This window comes from Pipistrellus kuhlii, unplaced genomic scaffold, assembly GCF_014108245.1.
Source record: "Pipistrellus kuhlii isolate mPipKuh1 unplaced genomic scaffold, mPipKuh1.p scaffold_m20_p_30, whole genome shotgun sequence".
NCBI classification, from domain to species: domain Eukaryota; kingdom Metazoa; phylum Chordata; class Mammalia; order Chiroptera; family Vespertilionidae; genus Pipistrellus; species Pipistrellus kuhlii.
This window is the reverse complement of record NW_023425530.1, coordinates 1008152-1028577: the sequence shown is the minus strand read 5'-3', so window position 1 is coordinate 1028577 and position 20426 is coordinate 1008152. Positions and strand designations below refer to the sequence as shown.

The following is a 20426-nucleotide window of genomic DNA, read 5'->3' as shown; positions in this document are numbered from 1 at the left end:
AAATTCACTTGGACTCACACCTACCCTTTCAGTATGCACGGTCCACCATGCTGCAGGACTAAATCTGCAGCACCTTTTAGGGGGTGATGGGCAAGTGTCCTTGCTCTGGAGATTTCTGCCCCACTCTCCTGACCTGGGTTATCTTAAGTGGCTCAGCTCAGTGCAGCCTCAGTTTACTCACCCTATTGGTTGAGGGCATGGGGAGCCACCTTGGGGCCATAAAGCACCTTCCAGAGTGTGTAGCCCACACAAGCACTTGCCAAATAGCGCTGCTACCCATTGCAAAGCCTGCCGGGCTGGTGTGCTGTCACTCATGACGGCAGCAGGCAGACTCCGGGATGTCCCCCCTGGACCCCTGGTTCTTGCCAATCACTCCCCAGGAGTGGGCTGGCCTAGAGCCAGGTTCTAACCAGCAGGATTCGGCAGAGGTGGTAGAGGTCAGCTGCGCTTGTGGAAATACAGCTCTGGATAAAAGCCATCTGTTTATTAAGCGCACCAGTGAGGATGTAGTAACCACAGATCCATCGCTGGCATCGCTGTGTTTGAGGATACGTCAGAGGAGCTTCGAGAACATCTGGAATCTCTCCCATAACGCTGCCCGCACAGTGAAGTTCAGTTTCCCTGCTCAGCTTCCAGCAACAATTTTCCAGGGCAGATCCAGCGCCTGTTAAAGATACTATTGTAAATGGAGTCAGCTCCCCGCAGTGCCCAGCCTCACAGCAGTAGCATCATCTTGATTCCTTTCTTCAGCTACAGTGACAAATGGGTATGAGTCATGGAGCAGCCCGAGACTTGTGGCGATCACCCTGCCAGGCTCCATGCCGGGACTCTGCTCAGGTTCCAGGCCCAGGCAGGCTTGCTGGGCCACCCGTCCACCACACAGCGGGACGCCTGGTTGCCTTTCACTCTTGAGCCCCTCGCTGTTTCTGTGCAGAAGACTAACGCTGAGTATTTCGTCAGCTTCCATATCCGACACTGATGCCCATGGGTGCCTCGCCAAAGCCAGGCTCCAAGACTTTTTCCTCTTACCTCATGGATTCTAAAGCAAAAGCTGACTACCGGCTCTGGGTTCCAGGCTGGTATGCCTCAGGTGGGGAGAGCTGGAGACGAGTGAAGGTGGCTCAGCCTCGTGGAATTCTTTTTATCATTTTATCAAAAAATACTACTGGTGGGTTTAAAGTCCTCTTGCCTTTTTCCTATGGGAATGTCCAGCACTAATTTAGTTCATTTACTTAAAAAAAATCTTAAAAAAAAATATTTTTATTGATTTCAGAGAGGAAGAGAGAGGGAGAGAGAGCTAGAAACATCAATGTTGAGAAAGAATCATTGATCAGCTGCCTCCTGAACGCCTACTGGGGATTGAGCCTGCAACCCAAGTATGTGCCCTTGACTGGAATCAAATCCAGGACCCTCCAGTTCGCAGGCCAATGCTCTACCCACTGAGCAAAACCAGCTAGGTCATAGTTCATTTACTTTCTGTTTTATTTTGCATTTTATTGCTATGAAGATGGGAGCATTACACCATTACTGGCTCTATATCACTTCTTTGGCATTATGGTATGCACTTTGAAGCAGGTAAATCTTGTTTGCTCATAAGAACTGTGTACATCCTTTCTACTTAGCCAACAGGCAGGACCATCTTTGTGAGGAAACAAAATAAAGCCTTGGTATTTTCTTATTAAAAAAAAATGTGGATCCTTACCCATGTAAGCTTTCAGATGAAATCCAGCTCTGGTTATCTGGATTGCAGCCCCCAGAGACACCTTGCAGAAGGTCCAGGTAGGCCATGCCCCAGTTCCTGGTCCGTAGAAACTGAGATACCATACGTTTTAAGCCACTGTTTGCAGTGGTTTGTTTTGCAGCAGTAGCTGACTATCTGTATAAAACCCTAATATGCAAATAGACTGAACTCTCAAACAACTGAACAACCAGTTGCTATGATGTGCACTGACCACCAGGGGGCACACACAGAACATGGTGGGCATCGGCCGAGGTGGGATGGTGGAGCAGGTGAGTGGGGGCGCCAGACCAAGGCGGGGTGCCAGTCACTGTCATTGGGTGAACCTCTGGTGGTTACTGATAATTCTTTGCTCCTGCACACTTGACGGATTTGCGTGTCACCCTTGCGCTTGGGCCATGCTAATCTTCTCTGTATCATTCCAATTTTAGTATGCTAGCACGTGCTGCCTGCTTCTTAAGATGGTTTGGAGGCAGGAACTGTGGGATCCTTGAATGCCATCCCTCTAGCTGTCAGGAGTCTACCCCTATGTTGGCTTAGGATTGGCTGCAGTGTGTGTGAAGCTCTTCGGAAGGTGTTGATCTCAAAGCAAAGGTCATGACCAGCATGGAACCTGCTGGGCTCCGTGAAGGGTGTCAGCCACGGGATGACAGGCACATGGGTTTGTGAGTCAGGGTCTGTCCCTGTCCTGGGATCTCAGCCCCCTTCCGGGAGATTCTCTGCAGAGTGAGTCACACTACCCGGGCACCTTCAGGTGACGGGGGTGTGAGCCAGTTCCCTGCCCTGGGAGGGAGGGAAGCCTGACTCCCACAGTTGGCCCTCCCCCTACATTGCAGCCGGATCTCTGGCAGCCTGGCAGCCTGCCCTGGCCTCCATGTTCCTAGGTGCAAAATGGTAGTCATTCCTCCTTTTCCTGTCTGAGACGCCGTGAGGATTAAGTGAGAATTTGTAGAGGGGTTTTGTAACCCTCAAGTGCTGCATACCGTGTTTCCCCAAAAATAAGACATCCTCCGAAAATAAGACCTACTTACAGGTTTCCTTCTGAGTGAAATATAAGGCATCTCCCCGAAAATAAGGCGCCCCCCCCCAGGCTAAACATGAGAGATTTGGTCCACTGATTCTGAAAGAAATGGAGTCACAAGAAATTCACCAGGAAATTCAGGAATTGGATTGTTATGATGATGTTCCAGAAGATGATGACATGATTGTCATTGAATAAATGAGTAAATTCTTTTTTTTTTAATATATATTTTATTGATTTTACATAGGAATTGAGAGGGAGAGTTAGAAATGTCGATGAGAGAGAAACATCAACCAGCTGCCTCTTGCACACCCACCACTGTGGATGTGCCCGAAACCAAGGTACGTGCCCTTGACCAGAATCAAACCCGGGACCCTTCAGTCCCCAGGCCGACACTCTATCCACTGAGCCAAACTGGTTACGGCAATGAGTCAATTCTTGATACTGTAGGATTCACAGTTTGTCTGGTTTGTGTTGACAACTACCATACTACCGTACTGTATACAGGTAATAAATTTCCTTTATTTTCATTTAACAATAAATGTGTACTGTATTCTTCTTCATGGAAAAATAAGACATCCCCTGAAAATAAGACCTAGTGCATCTTTGGGAGCAAAAATTAATATAAAACACTGTCTTATTTTCGGGGAAACAGGGTACATGCTGATGGTACAGCCAATCCAATCAGAGTCTCCTGGACCAAGCTCAGAGGACACCAAAGCTGGCATTCCTGAGGCGGCCAAGTCCTCCGAAGGGCCATCAGCACAGAGACAGACATGGGGTTGTAGGGGCAGGCGCATCGATCACATTCACTGATGCGAATGGTTCCTCAGGCTGGCAGGAATGTGACACCCGATACTGGGGCATCAGCAGCCACGGTGCCCTGCCCCTTGGTCAGGAGGGCGCCGGGCAAGCAGACCTCCTCCTCGGAAGGTGCCGTGGGGAGGCCGGGAGCCCTAATGTTAGGCCTTACATCACAGCTTGTTCTGCCACACGCTCCCTCCGGGAGGAGTCAGACAGTCCTGGGTTCAAACACAGCCTGGTTGGGCTCCTGCTCGTGCATAGACGCCATCTCTCTGGGTGCCAGTCTCACCTTCTCCCAGGGTGAAGGGGAGAGTGGAAGGAAAGGGGACGTAGGGTCCAGCACAGACTGGGGGCCCCAAACACGAGTCTTGTTAGACTGGGGGGAGAGGGGGCTAGGCTGTAGGACTTACCACGCCACACTGAGCTCCCCTTGGTGGCACTTACGTCCCAGGCGGTGTGGGGGCCCAGCCCAGCGGGCACGGAGGAGGTCTGCTTCCCCTCTCGAAGGTCAGAGGGCAGTCCTGTGCCGCCTTCCCCAGGCCCCGTGGCCACCCGCGGGTGCCAGCCAGGCTCGCAGCTGCCCCGCTTCTGACCATATTTGAGCAGGAACCCTTGGTGGCTATTAATAGCCACGGCGGGCGGCGGCACAGGCAGGAGGCTCCTATAAAGCCAGGACTGCCGGCCCCGGCGGCTCCTTCAGCCCTTGAGACCTTTGCCCCCTCCCTGTTGTGAGAGAGAAGAAAAGTAAGTACGAAAACCACCCCCGCCCCTCCGCCCGACCCCGCTCGGTGGCCTGAGAAGTGAGACACGGAACAGTGCTGAACCACACACCCCGCGCACAGGATGTCTGAAGCACAGCCTCGGCGGCACCTAACTGTCCCAGGCGGTTCGGGGCCCAGCCCAGTGGGGAAGAGGGCAGCGAGGAGGGCGGAGAGGAGGCGGAGGGGCCGGGGGCTGGGCCTCCTCCTCACTGTTCTCTGTGTCCCAGCGGGGACAGGGCCAGGAGCCCCCTGCCGGGGACAGGTGGCCCCAGAGTGCATGCGTCCGGCGGGGATGTGACGGCAGGGACTGAGGTTGGGGCTCCCTCACTCCCCGGTCCCCAGACATCCTGGCGTCTCCCCGCCCCTCGGGGTTTTGTACTTTGAAGGTCCCTTTACGGGCCCGCACAGAATGAACTGTTGGCATCTATACCGAACCCCTCAAGACGCTTCGGCTCCGTGAGCTGCCCCACTCCCTGCCGCCTCCTTCCCTCCCAGAGGCTCCGCTGTTTGGTGACCTTGAATGCCAGAGACACTTCCAGGGAACAGGGAGGCAGCAGGTCATCCTTGGGTACCCCCGCCCCCGGACCCCCAGAATGTGTTAGGTGGAACTGGGGATGGTGGAGGGCATTTGGCGGTGAGGCCGTCAGCCACCCCTGTCTGTCCTCATCGCCCCCTCCTCTCCCGGGCACTGGCCCCAGGGACACCGTCAGGGCCCTGGCAGCTAGGAGGACGGCGGTAAGGGTGGCCTTCGGAGGTGACTGAGGGGACGTAGGTGGGGGGCAGGGTGCCAGCAGAGTAACTGCTGATGAAGAGGGCTGGCTGAGTGATACTTGATGTGAGTGGCAAATGCTGGGGTGGGGGTGGATCCTGACAGAGGGAGAGCCAGGTGGCTGGGGAGATGGCACTGCAGCCCGGCCCTCAGCCTCCTGGGCCCCCGCCTCCATCGGTGCCTGGATGTCAGTGTTTTCCCTTCACGGCCGTTAGGACATGGGGGTCCAGGACGGGGTGCTGGTGGGGTGAGCGTCCTGGGGCTGGGGTTGCCAGTTGGGGCACTTTGAAGGGAGGGTCTCCTGTCCGTATGTCCGTCTGCGGTGGCTGGGGGGGGCTTTGCAGTGGAGGGAGCCGCAGGGGGGCCAGTTCCCAGGGAAGAGCCCAGGGGGTTCCTGTCCGCCCAGCAGCCCCGAGGCAGAGGCCCCTTTCCGTGTGGTGAGGGCGCCGGCACCCCAGGAAGGGGCTGCTGGCACGTTCCTCAGGGAAGGCGAAGGCTTGGCCCAGGAGGGTGTCAGCCATGGGACGACAGGCACAGGGGTTTGTGTGTCAGGGTCTGTCCCTGTCCCGGGATCTCAGCTCCTTCCGGGGAATTCTCTCAGAGTGAGTCACGCCCCCGGGGCCCCTCCAGGGGACAGTCCCTGCCCTGGCCGCCCCTCTGCCCCTGCCCTCGGGGCTGGGTCACTGTGGGGGGCTGTCCAGGGCGCTGTGGGGTGTGAGGTGGTGCACCGGACCCTCCCCCTGGTGATGCCAGGAGCACCCCCAGTCACGGCGGACGCAGATGTCCCCGCGCTGTGTCCAGGGTCCCCGGGAGCAGGGTCACTGTGGGTTGAGAAGCGCTGTGCTGAGGCTGTTCTTGGCCTCAGAGGTCCCGGGTCTGAGTGCCGGGCGATCCGGGGCCGGAGTCAGGGGGTAAGCCACAGACGTTGTCACTGATCAGGAAACAGGTTTCCCCATCCACACCAAGGCCGCCATCACATTCCCTCTGCAAAGGAACTTAGTCAAAAATCAATACAATAAGCAAGAGTTGGCCAAAACCGGTTTGGCTCAGTGGATAGAGCGTCGGCCTGTGCACTGAAGGGTCCCGGGTTTGATTCCGGTCAGAGGCATGTACCTTGGTTGCGGGCACATCCCCAGTGTGGGGGTTGCAGGAGGCAGCTGATCGATGTTTCTAGCTCTCTATCCCTCTCCCTCCCTCTCTGTGAAAAATCAATAAAATATATTTTAAAAAAATAAGCGAGAGCTGTAAGGAAAAACGGATGAGTGCCAGAGCAGTCCTTGGGCACCTCTGGCCCTGCTTCCTTGTCTCGTGGGGCAGGAGGAGGAGTGGCTTCAGAAGGGCCTCGGAAGGACCCCAGTGGCCACAGCCCGGGTCTCAGGCCCAGCAGCCTGGCCTGGAGCCTGCCTCCACCTCTGTGTGGCCTCCGACGAGGCCCGCCTCAGTTTTGCCGTTTGGCCCCGAGTGGTGGAGAGAGCTCCAGGCTCTCTTTTTTTAAAAAATATTTTATTGATTTTTTTACAGAGAGAAAGAGAGAGGAATAGAGAGTTAGAAACATCGATGAGAGAGAAACATCGATCAGCCACCTCCTGCACCCCCCCCCCCCACTGGGATGTGCCCCCAACCAAGGTACATGCCCTTGACCAGAATCGAACCTGGGACCTTTCAGTCCGCAGGCTGACGCTCTGTCCACTGAGCCAAACCCATTTTGGCTCCGGGCCCTCTTCACCACCTGACAGTGTCCAGCAGGTGCCAATGCCCCACCCCCATCCCATGCGCACAGGGCCGGCCTGGGTGGAGGGCCCCGCAGTGATGAGCATACGAAGCGCGGAGGTGAGGACACTGAGTCATGGAGGTGGCACATCACATCACTCCAGGCAGTGGCTGGGGCAGCTGGATGGTGGAGCCGCCCACGCCTGCTTCGGGCTGCCTGCTCTTAGGGTATCCCATCCCGGGGCCCGGGGAGAGCTGACTGAGGTTGTACCCTAGGGGGTACTTGATGGGAACAAGATGGGGAGCATTGGGTTTGTCTCAGGTTCTGTCCCGGGAGGGCAGGCGTTGCGGGGAAGGGCCAGGTTAGCCATGTCGTCGCTGTGGCCGGAGCTGCCAGCTGAGCTGGGCTCTCGGTCCCGCAGGCGGCCCTGGGAGAAAGGAGAGAACTCTTTGGGGACACGGGAGGGAGGAAATGGAAGGCCAGGTGGGGTGAGGGCGAGCGGCTTAGCCATGCGGTCGGCGTCGGGCAGACTTGAGTTTAAATCTCCGCTTTGCTGAGTGAGTGACCTCGGGCAGGTTGATTCCCCTCTCTGCGTCCCAGGGAGACAGTCACAGGAAGCCTGACCTCTGGCTCTGAGCAGGGTGACCGCCTGTCCCAGTTTGCCTGGGTCTGGGGTTTCCCAGGACAGGGAACTTTTAGTGCTAAACCTGAGGCAGGTCTGGGCAAACTAGGATGCGGGGGTACCCTGGTCCCATTCGTTTTCATTGTGGTAAAATATAATACAAACATAACATTGACCATCTTTTTTTTTTTTTTAATGTATTTTATTGTTTTTGTACAGAGAGGAAGGGAGAGAGATAGAGAGTTAGAAACATCAATGAGAGAGAGTCATCAATCAGCTGCCTCCTGCACACCCCCCACTGGGGATATGCCCGCAACCAAGGCACATGCCCTTGACCGGAATCGAACCCAGGACCCTTCAGTTCCCAAGCTGACGCTCTATCCACTGAGCCAAACCGGTTTCGGCAACATTGACCGTCTTAACCTACGTGCTCATTCAGCACGTTCACGGTGTTGTGCAACCATCCCCACCATCCGTCTCCATAACTGTCTCCTCTTCCCCAACTGACACTCTGTCCCACTAAACACTAACTCCCCTCTCCCCAGCCCCTGTTTCTATCTCTAGAATCTGACTCCTCTAGGACCTCCTACAGGGACTCACAAGAACTGGTCCTTTTGGTCTGGCTCATTTCACTGGACATAGTGTATTCAAAGTCCATCCAGATTGGAGCAGGTCAGAATTTTCTTCTTTTCCTTTTCTTTTTTGTAAGAGAACATTTATAACTCACAGAGGTAGAAGTAATTCCCAGAAGAAATGGGCTTAGGAAACAGGTGATGGAGGGAAAGGAAAGGCCTTGGAGGTTGGGAGTGAGGACGCTAATGGTAAGGTGCCTGGGGTGGGAGAGGGAAGGGTGGGGAAGGAAAAGGGGAAAGCAAGGGGTGCTCCCAGGAGGGGGAGCGCGCTGGGTCCGCTGTGGAGATTTTAGGGGAGGTCCCAGGGGAAGATCGTAATATTCAGCAGTTTTCTAGGTGTGTCCTTTCAGGGTTTTGGTCAACTGATTGATTGGCCGGCACCAGGGCAGGGGGCCACGATTCAATGATGCAGCTGGTCCTGATGTCAGCTGTGACTGGTTGTTTTTTTAAAAATTTACTTTTACTTATTAAAAATATTTTTTATTTATTTCAGAGAGGAAGGGAGAGGGAGAGAGAGAGAGAGAGAAACATCAATGATGAGAGAGAATCTTTGATGGGCTGCTTCCTGCGCATCCCACACTAGGGATCAAGCCTACATCCTGGTGTGCCCTGACTGGGAATTAAACCGTGACCTCCTGGTTCATGGGCTCAACCACTGAGCCACGCCAGCTGGGCTGTATTAGCTTACTTTTCATCTTTAAACTAGAGGCCTGTTGCACAAAACTCATGCAAGAGTAGGCCCTGGACCCCCCCCCCCCCCCCTCCGCGCCTCAGCCCTCAGGGTCCCAGCTGCCCTTTGACCCCAGCTGCCTCACACCCCATAGCCCCGCCCCCTGCCCACTGGTCATTATAGAAGGTCATTCCGTCCAATATAATTAGCATGCTAGCTCTTTATTATATAGAACGCATTTAATTAAATTTATTATTCAGGAGAGGGTATGCAGGGCCTTTATTTTTTATTTATTTATTTTGTAATGTGGAACGCTTCACGAATTTGCGTGTCATCCTTGCGCAGGGGCCATGCTAATCTTCTCTGTATCATTCCAGTTTTAGTATATGTGCTGCCGAAGTGAGCACAGGGCCTTCTTTTTGATGGTTTTAAAGACTGGGCGTTTAGGGGAGGATCTCAGTACAATTCATCAGCTTTATGCTGATATACCAAAATGAGGTTTGTTCTCTTAACTTCATTTGTCCTTGAGTGTGGTTAGCAAATGACACTAGTTGGATTTCTGTGATCTGTCTCCATGAGTAGGGTGATTTAAGCCAGCGGTCACCAATCGATGGTCGGCGGATCACTGGTGGTCCCTGAGATCCAAAAGCTTGGTGGCTGCTGATTTAAGCTATTTACCCTCTGGCTGGGGAGGAGGAGTGCGAGTCATTTACTTTTAAGTGTCCCTGGTTTAGGGAAGATCGGATTTACTAGATGGCTGGGCCTGCTTGGCATCTAGATTTTCTAGATGGCAGCAGACTGCTGTTTAACTATCTGTTTCCCTATTTCGCGCTTGTCCTGGTGTGCCATTTATATAAGTTCTTTTTAACATTTTCCTTACAAACCTCTAACTTTCACAGAATTTTCTTCCTTTTTTAAGGCTGAATAAAGATGTTATTATCTGGATGGACCACGTTGTGTTTATCCATTCATCTGTTGATGGATATTTGGGTGTTTCCACCTCTTGGATGTTGTGAATAATGCTGTTATGGACGAGGGTGTACAAATATCTATTTGAGACCTTTAATTCTGCTAATTCCACCCAGAAGTGGGATTGTTGGATTGAATGGTAATCCTATATTTCATTTTTTGAGAACTCTCCAAATTCTTTTCCATAGCAGAAAAGAATCCCCCATTTTTATCCCCATCAGCAGTGAATGAGGGTTCCAAATTTCTCGATCCTCCCTGATACTTGTCTTCTGATTTTCTGAGTTGGTCACCCTACTATTACTGTTCTCTTAAGAACGACCAAGCTGTCTGGGAGGCCAGGCAGGGCTCTGGCTGCCCCGGAACCACCGCTCCCCTGTCCCTGCCTCATCCCACACTATTTTGGGCCCCGTGACAGGCAGGTCTGCTCCGTGCCTGGGCAAGGGGCGAGGCTTGGCAGGCCCACCAGGTGCTTCCTCCTGGTCCTGCTCCAGCCCCCACCTGTTCTCCAGGACACAGTGACCTCGGTCACAGCCTGTCCCTGAGGCTGTCTTTCTCCTTGGCTCTCCACACCAGACCTTGCATGCACCACCCCAGTCAGCAGACATTTTCTGCAAAGGGGCAGAAAGTGATTATTTTCGGCCTTGCAGACTAGAGGATCTCTGTCACAGCTACTCAGCTCTGCCTTCGTACTTTGAAAGCAGCCATATGGGTGTGGCTTAGTGCCAATAAAACTTTATTTATAGACACTGAAATTTGAATTTCATATTGTTTGCATGTGTCATCCTATATAATAAAGAGCTAATATGCTAATTAGACCAAACAGCAGAACCACCGTCCAGAGGACCTTCTGGACAAAGCCGGGGCTTTGCGGACCAGCTGGGGCTGTGAGGGGCTGCCAGGGGCTGCGAGGGCCGAGCCCCTTTCATGAATTTCGTGCATCGGACCTCTAGTGAAATATAACCACCCCCATCATTTAAAAATATAAAGTCATTCTTATTTCAAGGGCTGTACAAAAAGATGCAGTAGGCTGGATTTGGCCCATGGGCCATAGTTTGTCAATCCATATACTACATATCCAATAAACATTTTAAAATATTTTAAAAATCAATTTCATAGGGGAAGGAAGGGTAGATAAAAACATTAATGGTGAGAAAGGATCAGGGATCAGCGCCTCCTGCATGCCCCCTACTGGGGATCGAGCCTGCGACCCAGGCGTGTGCCCTGACTGGGAATCGAATGGGTGACTCCTGGCTCAACCACCGAGCCAGGCCAGCCCGGCTCCAATAAACATTTGTTGAGTGAAGTAACATTTAGTGTCCCATTAAAACGTACACCCTATCTATTTATTTATTTATTTTTTACAGAGAGGAAGGGAAAGAGAGAGAGAGCTAGAAACGTCGATGAGAGAGAAACACTGACCAACTACCTCTTGCACACCCCCTACTGGGGATGTGCCTACAACCAATGTACATGCCCCTGACCGGAATCGAACCTGGGACCTTTCAGTCCGCAGACTTACGCTTTGCCACTGAGACAAACCGGTTTTGGCAAAACGTATACCCAATTGATTAGCATGACAATGATGTGCTGTGAATGAGCAAATGGACATTGACGTGTTTCTTATTAAAGTCACACATACTGAAAATGCTGCTGAATTAAATAAAAGTCACACTGGATTTTTTAAAGTAAGTCCTAAAGGACTTTTAGACAGCTTTATTGAGATAGAATTAACATACCACACAACTTACCTATTTAATGTGTACACTATTTTTTTTTTTACAAGTTCTCATGGCTGTGCAACCTATCAACTTTAGAATACAATAAATTTTAGATTATTTTATTCTCCCCCCAAAATAAGTCCCATCCTCATTCCAGTCAGTCCCCTTTTCCCCACTCCTCCAGCCCCTGGCAACCACGAGCCCACGTCCTGTTGTGGATCTGCAGGGCTGGCTCCTTCTTAGGCCTCCTTGGCTTGCAGATGGGTAACTTCTCTCTGCTCCTCAGTGTGCACATGTGCCCCGGTGACCCTCTGTGTGTCCAAATTTCTTCTCCTTTTTTAAATACATTTTTATTTTTAAAATATATTTTTATTGATTTCAGAGAGGAAGGGAGAGGGAGAGAAAGATAGAAACATCAGTGATGAGGGAATCATTGACTGGCTGCCCCCTGCACCCCCTACTGGGGATCGAGCCCCAAACCCGGGCATGTGCCCTTGGCCAGAATCAAACCCAATGCTCTTCAGTCCGCAGGCCGTCGCTCTATCCACTGAGCCAAACCAGATAGGGCTCTGGATCCTATTTTAACTTAATCACCCTCTAACCACTTCCAGATGCAGTTACACATCCTTTTGTTGTTGTTTTTTAAAATAATTCTTTATTGTTGAAAGTATCACGTATGTCCTCTTTTTCCTCCATTAACTCCCTCCAACCTGTCCCTGCTCCCTTCCCCAGGGCCTCACCGCCCCATGGTCTGTGGCCATGGGCTTGCATATATGTATACAAGGTACTTCCCACCCACCCACCCTCCCCTGCCTTCCCTCTGAGGTTCCACACTCTATTCTATGCTTCTGTGTCTCTGGATCCACTCCGTGCATCAGTTTATTTTGTTACTTAGGTTTCACATATGAGCAAGATTATGTGATACCTGTCTTTCTCTGACTGACTTATTTCACTTAGCTTGATACTCTTTAGTCCCTTCATGGTGTCTCAAAGGATAAGAGATTCTTTTTTACTGCTGCATAGTATTCAATTGAATAAATGTGCCACAGCTTAAAAAAATTTTTTTTTTAAAATTGATTTCAGAGAGGAAGGGAGAGGGAGAGAGAGATAGAGACATGAATGATGAGAGGGAATCATTGATTGGCTGCCTCCTGCATGCCCCCGACCAAGGACTGAGCCCACAACCTAGGCATATGCCCTTGACCGGAATGGAACCCAGGCAGATGCTCGGTCCACTGAGCCAAACCAGCTAAGGCTGCCACAGCTTTTTTATCCCCTCATCTACTGATGGGCACTTAGGGCTGTTTCCAGATCTTAGCTATTGTCAATTGTGCTGCTACGGACATAGGGGTGCATGCATTCTTTGGGATTGGTGTTTCTATTTTCTTAGGATATAGTCTTACAAGCCATTCTGACAACTGTGAGGTGATACTTCATGATCATTTTAATTTGCATCTCTGATAGTCAAGTGCCTTTGAGCATTGTTTTTCTTTTTTTTTTTTTTAATAGTTTTAAAAAATATATATTTTATTGATTTTTTACAGAGAGGAAGAGAGAGGGATAGAGAGCTAGAAACGTTGATGAGAGAGAAACATCGACCAGCTGCCTCCTGTACACCCCCCACCGGAGATGCGCCTGCAACCAATGTACATGCCCTTGACCGGAATCGAACCCGGGACCTTTCAGTCCGCAGACCGACGCTCTATCCACTGAGCCAAACCAGTTTCAGCTGAGCATTGTTTTTCATATATCTCTTGGCCATCAGTATGTCCACTTTGGAGAAGTGTCTATTTAGGTCCTTTGCTATTTATTTATTTATTTATTTATTTATTTATTTATTTATTTAAAATATATTTTTATTGATTTCAGAGAGGAAAGGAGAGGGAAAGACAAATAGAAACATTAATGATGAGAGAGAATCATTGATTGGCTGCCTCCTACATGCCCCCTACCGGGGATCAAGCCTACAACCTATTCATGTGCCCTTGACTAGAATAGGACCCGGGACCCTTCAGTCTGCTGGCTGATGCTCTATCCACTGAGCCAAACCAGCTACGGCTCTTTGCCCACTTTTTAAAACTATATTTTTATTGATTTCAGAGAGGAAAGAAGAGGGAGAGAGATAAACATCAATGATGAGAGAGAACCATCGATCGGCTGCCTCCTGCACACCTCCTACTGGAGATGTGCCCACAACCAAGGTACATGCCCTTGACCGGAACCTGGGACCTTTCAGTCCACAGGCCGATGCTCTATCCACTGAAACTGAAGCAGCAAGGAACCCCAAGCAGCCCCTGGGGTCGTGTTGATATGACTGCCCAGAGCTCTCAGTGTCCTCCCCCGCCCCCAGAGGCCACCAATGAAGCAAGGAGAAGGGTTCTTTTTGGCACCTTAGATACGACAGGCTGAACTCCAACAGTTAAAAAAATAGGATCAGGTTTAATGCTGAAGCTGCTGTGAGGCCAGAGGCATCTCAGGGCGGGACCCCGGGGCCCTGCGATGCCGAGCGGCGAGTGGGCCTCCACTCTCGTATGTACAGGCGTCCACGGAGGAAAGGGGTCGCGCGGCGTCCTGCTGGGCTGCCGCCAGCCTGGCCGTCCTATGGCCAGATTGTCCGTGTGTCCCTCCAGCCCGGCTCGGGCCCCTCCTCCCGGGCCCGCTAGGAGGGGTTCAGGAGCGAGTTCTGAATCTCCTCCAGGACCTGGCGGAAGAGCTCCTCCCGGGACTTCATGCCGTCCAGGTACACTGCAACCAGAAAGGCCGTGCTCAGGGTGGGGCCTGCGGGGCTGGTGCCAGGAGCTGGGCGGGCGGGCAGGAGGAAGCCGACAGAGCCTCCGGGGTCCAAAGCAAGAGGGACTCTAAGGCTCCCCAAATGGTCCCCACGGGGAGGGGCTGGGCTCAGGGTCTCCCCAGGGCCAGGCTCCTCCCGCCCAGGGCCTTACCGACGTCCACGCCGTTGGCCTCCATCTCCTGCTTGTACTTCAGGTACATGGGCCACACGTGGCCATCGAAGAGGCCGGGGGGGTCGGGGACCATGTAACTCCGGGTACTGGGGAGGGAGATCGGCAGGAATGAGTGATGCCCGAGTTGCCCAAGGTGGTGCCGTGAGCAGAGCCTGGGGGATGTGACCTTGCCCACGGATGGTACCACAGGGGCCATGGCTGGGGTCTGGGTGCCCCCGCTTCTGCCGTTTTCAGCCCCTGAGCCTGGGAGGTGCCTCGGGCAGGGCAGAGGCAGGCCCTGGCTCCAGGCCCCTGGCTGGGGCTGCTGGGACAGAAGTGCCTGCTGGCCGCCTGTGTCCGGTGGGCAGCGGTGGTTTCCTGGTCCCCCCGGGGACCCAGCGGGGCCTCCGGCTCACCTCCTCCTCCACTTGCACTCTTCGTAGGGGACAGTCAGGAAGTACCGCCGGCTGTACAAGTCCACCAGCGGCCTGGGGGGGGGGGCACGGTCAGCGCTGCGGGCCTGGCTTCAGGGGGTCAGGGGCCCAGATCCCCACCGCCTCGGCCTCCAGGGACTTTCCTGGCTGGGGATGAGGGCTGGGGTGGGGCTGGGGTCTGGGCTGTTCGTGTCGGGGTCAGGGAGGGGACTGGCACTGGCCAGTCTCCTGCTGGGCCCAGGAACACCCCCACAGCAGCCCCCAATTTGGATGGGCCAAGAGAGGTGCTGTATCCTGGCCAGGGCCACACAGCGAGGCTGCTCTGCCTGGGAGGGCGGAGTGCAAGAGGGAGGACTCGGTTTCCCCAGGACGTGGGGGTCTGCCCCAGACCTCGGAGCTGAGCCCGACCGCTGGGGGGCACCGGCCGCCGCTCACCTGTAGCTGTACAGCAGGAAGCCTTCCAGAATGAGGACGTGGGTGTCCGAGGCGTCCGGCTGGACCCCGTGGGCGCGGGCGAACTTCCGGGGGTTGCTGATCCAGGCCTGCACGGTGCTCAGCATGGCCTCCATGTCCAGCGACTCCAGAACTGGGGGCGGGGAGAGCGGCGTTGGCAGGGTCGGGGGAGGGGAGACGGTGCAGGCGAGGGGCGCGGGGCCGCCAGCCGTCCTTACCATCCCACTGCTTGAAGCCGTCCTCCCCAACGGCGATTTGGTCTTGGGGCTGAAACAGAGGAGCCCGAACCGCGGGCTCAGTGCCCGCCTTCCCGCCCCTCCACCACCCTGGGCTGACGGGAGCTCGGTGGGCCCCTCGGCTCCTAGAGAGCCCCCACACGGCGAGGGGCCGGGGGCCGGCGGGCTGCCTGCCCTGACCCTCTGCCGCCGATGCTTACGGCTCTGAGGTGCCCGGTGGGGCTCAGGCTGGCTCCGGGCACTCCCCTCCTCCCCTCAGGACTCTTGGGACCAGGAGGGAGGAGACTGTATATCCATCACCTCATTACCCCTCACCCTCCAGAAAGCATGGAGGGTGGGCTCAGCCCATTTTGCAGATGGGAAAGTGGAGGTGCAGAGGGAGAGAGGGCTGGAAGGCCACAGGGGCGCTGGCCTGGTGGCACCCCCCCTTGGGGAACTGCAGTGTCTCCATCGGTCTAATGCCAGTCTGACGTGCCCGGTGCCTGGCAGCTGCTCTGGAAGTGAGAACGCCCATCCCTTTCTCCTGGCTGGGAGGGGTCTGTGCCCAGCCCGCCGTGGGCAGCCTGGGGGACCCCTCCTGAGCCCAGGCGGGGCAGCCACCTTGAAGAAGTCGTCCTGGTGGATCACACAGCAGTTGGGCAGCACCTTGAGCAGGCTGTTGGTCAGGGTGGTCTTGCCGCCGTTGGTCATGCTGTGGGGACATCGAAAGGGTGGGGTCTGAGCCGCTTCTCCCGCCCTCACCCCCACACCCCAAACCAGACGCAAACACAAACATGGAACTGTGGAACCTTAGAGCTAAGAGGATACTGTTATTTGCCTAGAATCTCAGGAGGCCTTCTAAGCAGCGCAAAGGAGCAGAGAGCATGGAAACAAATCGCCAACAGTCTTGGCTGCAGGACCATCCTGAGCACAGAGCTCATGTCAGCGTCTTTGCAAACCCGGGCGATGGAGCCAGAGGAGAAACGGAGATCCAAGCATGATTAGCCCTAGTAGGGCCCCCCCCCCCCCCTTTTTTTTTAAAGGTCAGAGTGTTAAAACAAGTGCAAAACTGGTGGAGGAAAACATATTTGCAATAGAAACACCAGTAGTTCACTGCAAAAGTAAAAGAGGCGCTCAGCTTTATGAGCAGGAAAAAAAAAAAGTAAAAAGCAATGGTAAAAGCAGGGTGACAACTTGTCCTGCTTTGCCAAGGCTGTCTCTGTTATTAGCACCGAAAGTCCTGAATCCTGGGGACCTTCAGCGGCAGGGAAACCAGGACGGGGGAGGGGGTCGCCCTGTGGCAGAGGGAGCAAGACTCTGGGCTCCCGGAGCTGACAGAGGACATGGAAGGGCAGCTGAGAGACCTTTCTGGAAATCGGTGTCCCTTCGACCTTCTGTGTTTACTCTAGGAATCAGGGGCAGAGAGCCAGGTATGGGACAGGGGAAAGCTGCAGCCATTACAGGGCTGACAGGAATGGGGACCCTGGGACATTAAGGGGGAGCGGTTTAGAACATCCTGGACATTAATTTGGGTCCTTACTAGAGGACACACCTGGCACTCATGGTGGCTACAGAATTGGCAGGGCCTGGAACAAAAGGAAATGCTTTAGAAATTTAAACTGGCCCTGTCTGGGTAGCTCAACTGGTTAGAGTTTAGTTGGAAACACCAAGGTTATGGGTTCAATCACGCCTTTTCCTTCCCGCCCCCCTCCTGCACACCCCATCAGGACACATACAACAACCAACCAGCGAATGCATAATTAAGTGGAACAACAAATCTCTCTATCTCTCTCTCCTTCCTCTCTCTAAAGTTTAATTAAAAAGAAGTCTAAACCAAGTGAGGGAATTGGGGCAGGGCAACTCCCTTGCTTAGGTGAAATGCTCCCCTAGCATCATCTTAAAAGGCCTGATTATTGGTGATAAAATGGAGATTTATTTTTCATTTTATTTTTCATATTTATATATGTGTGTGTGTATATATATATATATATATATATATATATATAATTTCAGAGAGGAAGGGAGAGGGGGAGAGACCTACAGACATCAATGATGAGAGAGAATCATTGATTGGCTGCCTTCTGCACGCCGCGCACTGGGGACTGAGCCCCAAACCCGGGCATGCGCCCTGACCCGGAATTGAACTGTGACCTCCTTGCTCATAGGTCCACCACTGAGCCCACACCAGCGGGGCAAGATGGAGGCTTTAAAAACTCCTAGGGAACGAGGCCCCCAACTGCCAGATGCTGCCAGAAATCAAGCCTGATGCCATTCTGGGGGGGCCCCACCTGCCCAGGTGTCTGCCTCCAGGGAGGTGTCTCCCCCACCTTCCCGCCCCCTCTTGCTGGAAGAATCTGTCTGGGCTTCGTGAAGTCTTCTCTCCCCACTGGTGTTGGGTTTACACTGAGCAGAGTGGGGGAAAGTGATTTCCGTTTGGAAATTTAAAATCGGGCCTTGCGTCCAGCCAGATGGGCCGCCCAGCCACCAAGCGCACAGGCCCCGCTCCCGCAGACCCGGGGCCCCAGGCAGCTCTCCGTCCACCCCCCTGCGCTCCCCTGGCCTCTGCCCACCCGGAGGCGCTCACCCTCCGATGCCCACGATGCACTTCATGTCCAGGCGGAGGGGCGGCGGGGAGCGGCTCGGCTTGCCGGATCCCGGGCTCTGGGCTGCTGTGGGCTCACTGCGCGGCGCTGCGTCCCGGCTTCATTGAGAAAACCTGGCGCCTTTATAGCCCCGCAGCCCGGGGGGCAGCGCAGAGCCGCCACGAGGGAGGCCACGCGCGGCCAGCTGGCAGCAGGGCCCACGGGGGGGGGGGGGGCAGGCACCCCTCCCCGCACCTGTTCCCGCTGGCTGGAAATAGCTCCACGTCGCCTTTTGCCTAAATTAGTCAAGGGCCAGCCGGGCGGGAGGGGGGCACGGGTGGCTGTCACCCCGGCTGCCTCTTCCCTCCTCCCTCCTCCTGCTCCCTTTACTCTCCTCTGCCCCCTCCTCCTCACCAAACCGCCCACCCCTCGTGGCAGATAAGGCGCCACACAGCCTCCCTTCCTAAAAATATCCCGCCCGGCGTGTCCTCTGGCCTGACCCTGACATTAAGACTGGTTCTGGAGGCCCTGGGGAAAGGGACCCCAGAGCCTGCCCGTTACCCCCCACCCCAACTTCACCACCAGCTACAGCAGCAGTGCCAGCACCCACCCCAAACCCCCCTGTGCTGGGAACTTCCCTCTCCTGGGCCAAGACGGGCTTAAGTTCCGAATGGCCAGTGCCAAGGTAGCTGTGCTCCGGTGACCGGCCCGTCAGGAACGCTCAGCGTGACAGCGGCCACTCACCCGGGGATCATGTGAGGCCGGAGGAGTCACTGGGTTTGGCCTCCCGCCTCTCAGCGGCCTGGGGACGGGTGGGTGGGGCGTGACCTTGCTGCAGGGAGCTCCGTGCCCCTGGACGCCGAGGGACACCCTCGCCCAAGTTCAAACAGCTGCTCACAGACAGCGCCGGGAGGTCCATCTGGACTGAGGGTTCTGCCCGCCCTGCGACCGGCCCAGCCCCCAGCCGTCCTGCGTGACCTTGGGTGAGCCGTGTCATCGCTCTGTGCTCAGTGTCCCCCCAGTAACACGAGGGCTACCCCAGTGGGGCATAGGCTGTTTTTTTTAAAATATATTTTATTGATTTTTTACAGAGAGGAAGAGAGAGGGGGAGAGTTAGAAACATCGATGAGAGAATCATTGATCAGCTGCCTCTTGCACACCCCCTACTGGGGATGTGCCTGCAACCACGGTACATGCCCTTGACCGGAATCGAACCTGGGACCTTTCAGTCCACAGGCCGACGCTCTATCCATTGAGCCAAACCGGTTTCGGCGGCACAGGCTGTTTTTATCGTTATTGTGATTTATATCAAATGGGTATCTCAGTCCCAGCACTCAGTTCCCCAGACCCCTGTAACTGGCTCAGTGAGAAGAGGGGGTACCTTTTGTTATAATAGTTGGACTTTTGTCTTGATTCCTGAAACAGCTCCAGAATGAATGATAAAGGCGAAAGAGGCGTCTTTTGCTATTGGTCACAAGTCCTTGCGACCACCCCCGAGCGTATGCGGAGGCTGTGGCCTTGGGAAGGCCCTGGGACCGCAGGGGGGCGGGGCGGATGGCCGGGGGTGGGGGTGGGGGGCAGCGTACGGTAGAGGGTGGAGCTTTCAGGGGAGAGGGGCCGGGGATTGAGTCAATCACCGAAGGCCAGTGATTCAGTCAGCCCACCGGTGTGACGCAGCCGCCACAGAAACCCTAAGTGAAGGGGCTGGGGCGCCTCCGGGTGGGTGAGCACAGCCACGTGCCCGGAGCGGCAGCCCTTCCCCAAACCTGGCTCCGTGCGCCTCTGCCGTCTGGCTGTTCCCCAGCTCCCGTCCTTATAAAAACTGCTCATCTGGCGAGTCAACTGTTTTCCCGAGTTCTGTGAACTGCTACAGCCGATGGTCAAACCGGAAGTGGGGGATGTATGGGAACCAGGTTTGTGGCCAATGGGACAGAAGTGTGGGTAACCTGGACACCCGCTACTTTTGATCGGCTTCTGATGGGATAATTGTGGGGTTTGCACTACCTCTGAGCAGTGTCAGAATTAAGTTAAGTTATAGGACATTCAGCTGGTGTCTGCCAATAACTGGAGAATTGCTTGGTGCGGGGAAAAGCCCTACATCTCATGTCAGAGGGTTGGTGTTGAGTGTAGAGAGGAAACAGTTTTCTCATCCAGTAGCAGTAATAATAATGATAATGATGCTATAGTAATTAATAGGATGTATAATTATTCATGCATATATAATTAATATATTATTATTAATAGTATTAATTATTAGTATTAACTGCTGACTGGGTTGGATTCCAGAAAGGATTAGGGGCAGGAAATGAACTTGAATCCCAGAGAGGCAGAGTCAGAAGGGGCATTGGGAATAATCCATTGCCCCCCCTCTACAGCTGGAAGCCA

The 20426-nt window shown here is 54.2% G+C and overlaps 1 protein-coding gene and 2 non-coding genes across 3 annotated transcripts; all 3 read right to left on the bottom strand.

The window, feature by feature from the left end:
• Window positions 1-2079: 2079 nt before the first annotated feature.
• Window positions 2080-2189, bottom strand: LOC118731469. The gene has a single exon (XR_004991882.1). It is a non-coding gene; the product is annotated as a U6 spliceosomal RNA (small nuclear RNA).
• A 6839-nt stretch (window positions 2190-9028) lies between these two features.
• On the bottom strand, window positions 9029-9135 carry LOC118731462. Its single transcript, XR_004991875.1, has one exon. It is a non-coding gene; the product is annotated as a U6 spliceosomal RNA (small nuclear RNA).
• A 4702-nt stretch (window positions 9136-13837) lies between these two features.
• On the bottom strand, window positions 13838-18199 carry NMRK2 (nicotinamide riboside kinase 2). Its single transcript, XM_036459967.2, has 7 exons — window positions 18044-18199; window positions 16081-16171; window positions 15463-15511; window positions 15227-15377; window positions 14774-14845; window positions 14358-14464; window positions 13838-14160 (listed from the first exon to the last, which is right to left on the bottom strand). The coding sequence occupies exons 1-7, from the start codon at window positions 18067-18069 to the stop codon at window positions 14075-14077; spliced, it is 582 nt and encodes a 193-aa protein (XP_036315860.1). The 5' UTR covers window positions 18070-18199; the 3' UTR covers window positions 13838-14074.
• Window positions 18200-20426: the final 2227 nt, after the last annotated feature.

Excerpts from the sequence above, each read along its gene's own strand:
- NMRK2 (XM_036459967.2), bottom strand. The coding sequence starts at position 18,069 with ATGAAGTGCATCGTGGGCATCGGAGG. Across the intron at positions 15,378-15,462 it reads CGGCTTCAAGCAGTGGGATG|TTCTGGAGTCGCTGGACATG; the intron begins GTAAGGACGGCT and ends CCCCGCCCCCAG. Across the intron at positions 14,161-14,357 it reads GGCCAACGGCGTGGACGTCG|TGTACCTGGACGGCATGAAG; the intron begins GTAAGGCCCTGG and ends TTCTGGTTGCAG.